Source organism: Brassica oleracea, chromosome C2 (genome assembly GCF_000695525.1).
Source record: "Brassica oleracea var. oleracea cultivar TO1000 chromosome C2, BOL, whole genome shotgun sequence".
NCBI classification, from domain to species: Eukaryota; Viridiplantae; Streptophyta; class Magnoliopsida; order Brassicales; family Brassicaceae; genus Brassica; species Brassica oleracea.
In genome coordinates, this window is record NC_027749.1 from 37,964,863 (window position 1) to 37,972,713 (window position 7,851).

General features: G+C 34.6%; 1 protein-coding gene across 7 annotated transcripts; it reads left to right on the forward strand.

Moving 5' to 3' along the window:
* The first annotated feature begins 1,876 nt into the window (after positions 1-1,876).
* LOC106325266 (UDP-N-acetylglucosamine diphosphorylase 1-like) lies at positions 1,877-5,707 on the forward strand. Of its 7 annotated transcripts, none has more exons than XR_001266853.1 (15): positions 1,882-2,298; positions 2,386-2,440; positions 2,519-2,670; positions 3,357-3,396; positions 3,624-3,719; positions 3,817-3,929; positions 4,019-4,093; positions 4,185-4,224; positions 4,297-4,379; positions 4,458-4,535; positions 4,612-4,755; positions 4,844-4,911; positions 5,011-5,125; positions 5,190-5,359; positions 5,448-5,707. XR_001266853.1 is itself a non-coding variant. In XM_013763302.1 (15 exons), the coding sequence occupies exons 1-15, from the start codon at positions 2,095-2,097 to the stop codon at positions 5,543-5,545; spliced, it is 1,500 nt and encodes a 499-aa protein (XP_013618756.1). In that variant the 5' UTR covers positions 1,883-2,094; the 3' UTR covers positions 5,546-5,707. The 7 variants fall into 7 exon arrangements, 5 of the variants coding, with proteins under 5 accessions (XP_013618758.1, XP_013618756.1, XP_013618754.1 ...); XM_013763302.1 differs by having other exon boundaries at positions 1,883-2,298; positions 4,630-4,755; positions 5,203-5,359; XM_013763300.1 differs by having other exon boundaries at positions 1,884-2,298; positions 5,203-5,359.
* Positions 5,708-7,851: the final 2,144 nt, after the last annotated feature.

Below are 7,851 nucleotides of genomic sequence, written 5' to 3' on the forward strand. Positions count from 1 at the left end.
GAGTGAATTATTTGAAAATTATTTAAGAAACATCGTATGAAAAAATAAAATTTATGTTCTTGATCGAATTAATATTTTTGGCCTTTAAACAATTTTTTTAAATTTTTTTTGTTAATTACATGATTTGCTTACTGATAAGCTAATCCTATTTTTAAAAATATTGTAGGTCAAAAAATCACTTATCGCATAAGAACCTAACGCTAAGGCCGAAGAATCTCAGATCTACTATTTGGTTACAATGAAATTATGTCAGCTCGGTTTTATATCATGACTTAGAAATTTAAAAGTTAATTATGGTTATGAGAAGTTTATGTTCACGTGTCAATCCTATCTATCTTAATATTTTTCTCATTTTTTGTCTTTTTTTTTATTTTGGTTATTGCTTGATATAAATATTGATTTTTGAGTTCATTCTCATTTCGTTATTTTGTCTTGGCCTGAGATTTATAAAATGTTTAAGATTTAAAATTATTAAAAAGATACATATTTAGGTTAAGATATGCGCGTTGTGCAGAATAAATATTTTATATTTATTACTTATTTTATGTTTTTCTGCATATTATAAAATCATAAAATAATAATTATATATTAAATAACTAAGAAATCAGTTATTATTATTTAATAAATTGGTGTGCGCATAAAATCAAACAACTGCTCTTATTTATTCACAATCATTTTAGGGTAAGTAAATCAAAATAATCAATCTTATTTATCGTATATGATATATAATTAAATTTAAATGATACTATAATAGATATGTAATATATTTTTAATATGTATATTTATTAAATGAGGTTTGTACTTATATGATTTTATGATTATTTTCATATTTGTATAACAAAATTTTACACCAACATTTTTTTTAATGTGGAATGTTTAGTGGTTTCAATAATTTATAATCATTTAAAAAAACAATGAAGATTTCAAAATTAAAATATTAACTTTTCAATATATGTTCAACGCAGATGTCAAAATATAAGTATGTACTTTTATATGATGTGTAGTTTAATTTAAACGATATGAAATATGTACCTATATATATTAACATAAACACCTTTTAAAATAAAATTATTTATTCATATGATTTTATTATCGTTGTATTTTATTATAGAAATAATATTTAAACCTTTAATCACAAAAGTTTATGTGAGACTTTTAAAAGTTTTAGTAATTTATACTCTTTTTGAAAAATTCAAAATACAACATATACAAAAAATCTAAATTTTTATTATATGATTAATGTAATTGTGTAATTTATTTTAATAATTAAACAAAAATGATAGAAAGTATACAGATTGTTAGAAAATCTTTATTATTTAAAATCGTTAATTTCATATATATCTTAATCACATTAGATAATTTCAAATCTTTATTATTTAAAATCATTAATTTCATATATATCTTAATCACATTAGATAATTTCGTAGGTTTTATTTAAGGAAAAAATATATAATAATTTCAATTTGATAAATGAATAGTCCATAATGGACATACTATATAATATAACATTCTCTATTAATTTAATTTTGGACTAACGAAATTTTAATTGATTCAGCAAAATTAACATTCCAATTACGTGAAAATTCAGCATGACGCTTTTTTAATTAGTACAAACTACGGGTTATAACTTATAAATGTTTCTCTATGAGATATTTTAGAGAGTTTAATTTTATTCAACTGTTAAAAAAATCGTGAATTTTTATTATAGCCTAATATTTTCATTTAAAATTATCAAACAAAAATGTAGACGGGTACAAAATGTATATTTATTTTATTGTATTGGAAAATGTGGATCTGAGTAAGAAGAATAAATAATTAGAACAAATTTTTACAAAACTAAATCTGAAACCCTCAAGGTAAGCCAGAGGGGCTAGCCAACAAACTGTCGGAGAACTCTGTCATGTCTTTTAGGAACTCCAGTTGTTACACGTTGATTTGATGAGTTGAGTCTTGTCTTCTTCGCCACTGTTCCTGGCTTTGTGTTATAACAACCCCTCTCCTCCCCTCACCTTCCGAGAACTAAAAAACAGACCAAACGTCTCAAACCCGCATAACATTTGATTCTTAACCTTCCAGAGATCTATAGAGAGAGAGATGGGAGCAGCGTCCATGGAGAGAGAAAATGGTGCTGTAGCGGCGGCGGCGGCGGCGACGACGGAGATGTTATCTCCTCCTCGGGTGAATTCGCCGCGTCAAGCATTGGTTGAGAGATTGAAAGATTATGGACAAGAAGATGTTTTCGCTCTTTTGGATGAGCTCTCACCAGACGAGCGAGATTTCCTTGTCAGAGATATCGAGGTGTCTTCTCCTTTAGATTCACTCTCAGATTCAAGATTATCAGTTATGCTATTTTTTAACTGGTTCTTGATTTTGGCTAATTTCCAGAACTTGGATCTTCCAAGAATAGATCGGATCATCAGATGCTCACTTCACTCTCAAGGTAGGTTTCCGTCAAAATGTCATTCAAGTCTCTAAGTTACATGCATTGCCTTTTCATCAGTTTCTTGTTGGTTATTAGGTTTGCCTGTGGCGGCGATCGAGCCAGTGCCCGAGAACTGGGTCGCTACGGTAGATAGAAGAACAATGGAAGACAGAGAGAAATGGTGGAAGATGGGATTAAAGACTATCTATGAAGGCAAATTAGGAGTTGTGCTTTTGTCTGGTGGACAGGTATATTAATTACTTTTGTCTTTAATCTTCAGTGTTAAATTGATGCTAATTAACCAATTTTATAATCAAGTAGCTAATGATAGTGCCTAAATGATTCTCTTCTTGATGGGTTTTCGAATAGTGCTTACCTACCTAAAACTAAAAGGGATTAGTAGATGATACGGTTTTAATGCGATCTTTGCTTTATAATAATTGCTATAATCTGAAACGGAGAAGGGTTATTATAGTGGCAATCATATGATTATTTAGAAACAAATCAGTGTCGGTGGGTCTTCTTAATTTTATTTTGGGTAAGTTGAGTTAATGGCGATTTCTAGGAGGAATATAAGAAATTGAAAAAGGATCATGAGTGATCCTTGTGATCTGAAAAGATGCTTTTTATAGGATTCCGTAACTTTAATATAATACCTTAAGTAAGTTGCTGTGTTCCGTGTGATGCAAGGAAGGTCATAAAAATTCGGATTTAAAACATTTGAGTTGCTTGGAAATTACTTCATTACATAACTTGAGAAGATGTTTATTCTTTGTACTCTTCTCTCTCGTACCGTACAAACGAAAATGAATGATGTTGAAAGGAAAGAATACTAGCTTTTAGTAGATTCCAGCTAACTTTTGTTGGCCACATTGTAGTACATTTGTCAAGAGATCTGCTAATGAAAAGGATTTGATTATGACACTAATGACAGGGAACAAGGCTTGGAATTTCAGATCCCAAAGGATGTTTCAGTGAGTACTTTCTCATTTTCTTTCTGCTTTTCTTCTCCCTAATCTTCTTTACAGTAACATTGCTTGGAAAATACAGAGCAATAGAAATAATTTTCTTCCTTAGAATGCACCTCTTAGGATATTATGCTTTAGATTAATAAGAGTACTTCTGATATATTTTGTCATGCTCTGAGTAGGGCTCAGGTTACTTAACATGGTACTTAAATTGACTTAAAATTCCATCTCAGACATTGGACTACCGTCAGGGAAGTCGCTCTTTCAGATTCAAGCAGAGAGAATCTTGTGTGTCCAAAGACTTGCTGCTCAAGTAGTGAGTGAAGGTGGTGAGACTCATGCCTTCCTCTTCTACATTCCAATGTATTTTGTATCATTTTACCATATTTTGACACTCCTTTTTCTAAAATAATAGTCTATCTTCAGGTCCAACTCGGCCAGTAACAATACACTGGTATATTATGACTAGTCCATTTACTGATGAGGCGACACGAAAGTATTTCTCAAGTCACAAGTACTTTGGCCTTGAACCAGATCAAGTACGATGCTTCTTAGTTGTTAGACAGACATGTTCCTTCACACTGTTCCCTTCTGTGTCTGACCAAAAGTGTTGATCACTTTACTACAGATTAGTTTCTTCCAACAAGGTACGTTGCCTTGCATTTCAAAGGATGGGAAGTTTATCATGGAGACACCTTTCAGTGTATGTACCATATTATAACTAGTCCAGTCTCTTTAAGTTTTATCTTTGGTTAGTAACTTAAGTCTTTATGAGTTGATTTACGTATTATCAGCTAGCTAAAGCTCCAGATGGTAACGGGGGAGTCTATGCTGGTAAACTTGATTATGATCGTTTACTATAATACAGTTTCTTCGTTTTGCTGAATCTAATCCGAGATTTTACAGCTCTTAAGTCTTCAAGGTTATTAGAGGATATGGCTTCTAGGGGAATCAAATATGTAGACTGCTATGGCGTCGACAATGTTTTGGTTAGTTTTCTTGTATAATCTTCTTGAGTCCTCATATATTTGCTTAACTCGGATATAATGGTGAAACTTGGAAAGCAGGTTCGAGTAGCTGATCCTACTTTCCTAGGATACTTTATCGACAAAGGTGCTGCTTCTGCTGCAAAAGTTGTGCGGAAGGTATCTAAGATCACACATTTTATGTGGTCAATAATCTTTCTAGATGATGCAAATGTTGCGTGTATGATAATAACAGGCATACCCTCAAGAACAGGTTGGAGTATTTGTTAGAAGAGGAAAAGGTGGACCGTTGACTGTAGTTGAGTACAGTGAGCTAGATCAGCCAATGGCTTCTGCTATTAATCAACGAACAGGACGTCTTCAATATTGCTGGAGTAACGTAAACACCATCTTTCTTCACAACTCAGCCCAAATTGCAAAAAGCTTATATATGAAAAAACGTTTTTGATTCACATCTTTGTCACCAGGTGTGCTTAAACATGTTCACGTTAGACTTTCTAAATCAAGTAGCGACCGGCCTAGAAAAAGACGGCGTGTAAGCTCCACAAACTCAACATATCAGAATGTTATGTGTGTGTTAAATTTGTTTTAACAAAAAAAAAAGTGTGTTAAATTTGTTTTTTTTTTCGGGCAGCTACCATTTGGCAGAGAAGAAGATACCGTCTATGAATGGATACACAATGGGACTGAAACTAGAACAATTCATTTTCGATTCGTTTCCTTATGCTCCTTCAACCGCACTCTTTGAGGTAAACTATTATCTTTTCATTTACACAAAAGATATAAAAAATATAAAAAACTTAGATTGAGCAGTTAATGTGTGTAGGTGTTAAGAGAAGAAGAGTTTGCACCAGTGAAGAATGCAAATGGGTCGAACTTTGACACACCGGAAAGTGCGAGGCTTTCGGTACTAAGACTACACACACGTTGGGTCATAGCAGCTGGTGGATTTCTTACACATTCTGTGCCTTTATATGCAACTGGTAAAACTCCAAAAAAAGACATAATTCTTTTTCGACAAGTTTTGTAACTTGTATATATTTTGAAATTTTTTGGTAACCAATAAACTAGGTGTTGAGGTTTCACCGTTGTGCTCGTACGCGGGAGAAAATCTTGAAGCTATTTGTCGTGGAAGAACGTTTCATGCACCTTGTGAAATATCCCTCTAACGATTTTTATTTTCTTTTGGTATTGAAATGTCTTCTTTTGCTTTTTGTCTTCTTTCGGCTGTGGTTTATATATAAACTTAAATCTCCCCATGGGAGAGAGTGGTCTTGGTGTTTTGGTATCCATTGTAACATATCTAATAAAAAGTTGTTGGTTTCTTAAACTTTTGGGGTATAGACAGATAGCTTACAGAGTTTGGTTCCATGTTTGTTTTATAGAAGTCAAAGTTTCAATTAAAGTCTCCAACACAACCACATGGTCATTAGAAAATTCCAAAGAACGATGCAATCATACAAGATATGGAGGAAAGTGTGTGAATTTTACTTTGTGTTTACATGAGGTTTTTTCTTTTAAGTTACAATTACAATTTTTAGATAGGAAAACAAAAAGAGATCAGTTCTCATGAATGTTTTTGCAATGTCGAACATTAAACGTTTCATTCCTTATTTTGTATGACGCCTACAGGTGAAAGTGAGATGTATAAAGAAGATATTTCATATGATATGCTAGAGATTGTATATTCTCTGTAATTATAGCTTTCCTTATCAGTCTGCTTCCAATGTTGTATATAAACCTATTCTCTATGTTAATAAAATCACGCTTCACGTTCTTTATGGTATCAGAGCGCAGAGCAATATATTCTCCACCGTTATCTGAATATAGAGTCGCTATCTTTTGCTGAAAATGATTCTCAACTAACGGTTTGAACGCCATGAATACCTCTTTGACTTGTGACTTCTTCTGCAAGGAATACAGCCAAGTGTATCGGCTGTAATGATCGACGAAGAGAACATAATATTTGTTGTTATCAACTGAAGTTATTGGTGATGTCCAGACGTCAGAGAAGATATATTGCAGAGGTAGCGTTGAACGGATACTGCTTGTTTGGAAAGGAATTTTATGACTCTTATTGATGTGGCAATCAGAACAAACAACTGGTTTTTGAATAATCGAAGAAGAAGCAACAGGCAAAGAATTTTTAGAAATAATAGATTGCATAACTGGAGGAGAAGGATGTCCCAATCTTGAGTGCCAGGAAGCCATTGACGTCTTGATTCGGTAAGAGGACGAGAAGGCATGTGCTTGACTTGCACTCATAGGCCATTCATAAAGTTCATTCTTGGTTCGGCCTTGAAGAAGAGGCGCCCCCGTGCTGAGATCCTTCACCTGAAAATGGGCCGGGAAAAATTCAACAGAAACTTGATTAGTATTACATAAGTGATATACTGAAATCAAGTTCTTGTGAATATCAGGAACACATAATATCTTGTCTAGAGCTAGATTACGAGATGGAGAAGATAAAAGAGTTGAACCAGTGTGAGTTATCGCAAGAGGAGAGCCATCACTGATTAAAACATCATCACCACCTTGATAAGGCTGATGCAGCAAGAGATTATTGAGATCATTGGTCATGTGATGGGTAGCGCCACTGTCAAAGAGCCAATTGTTGGCTGAGTAGGGTGAAACCGTTGCTGCGTTAGCTCTTGGTTGCCAAGGCATGGTTGAAGCATTCGGAAAAGACTGAGGAGAACTCTGCTGCAGGCTCTGAAGTTGAGGACACCGACGCGCACTGTGACCTTGCACGTTGCAGAACTGGCATTTACCAAGATAGGGCCTTGGTTGCCGTTGGCCAGAACGGTTGTACTGCTTCTGAGTGTTGTCACTCCAGTTGTTCTGTTGACGTTGAGATTGACGTTGATTGTTGTTATTAAAACGAGAGGAATTGCTATTGTTGTTGTAAGCAACGTTAGCAGTGACCGGAAGGTGCGGCGCAGGAGTAGCAATAAGGAGCTTGATCTCATGATTTAAGAGACGCTCGTGAAGCTCAGTAAGACAAGGTGGCGTGTCTCTTCCCTCAACCTGATCCACTATCGGTTTGTACTCATCTGGAAGCCCTTCAAGAATAAACTCGATTTGATCTTCAAGTTCAAGAGGCTTGCCAAGAATCGCCAGTTGTTCAATGCGCATAGTGAAGCCCTGAAAGTACTCATCAATGGAACGTGTACCTTTAGTCCAAAGCTTCATTTGATTCCGAAGTTGCTTGTTGTGCGCTCTTATCTACAAGAACATGGCATCTCTCATCTTACCTCTCCGCCTCACACCCCGGAACATAATGGTTTGTCAGAACGAAAGCACCGTCATGTCGTTGAAACTGGATTGTCTCTGATGTCTGCGGCTTCTGTCCCAAAGAAGTATTGGTCCTATGCGTTTGCTGTTGCGGTCTACTTGATAAACCGTCTTCCTACTGCTGTGTTATCTGATCAGTCTCCATATCAAAAGCTTCATAATGTGCTTCCCAATTATGAGA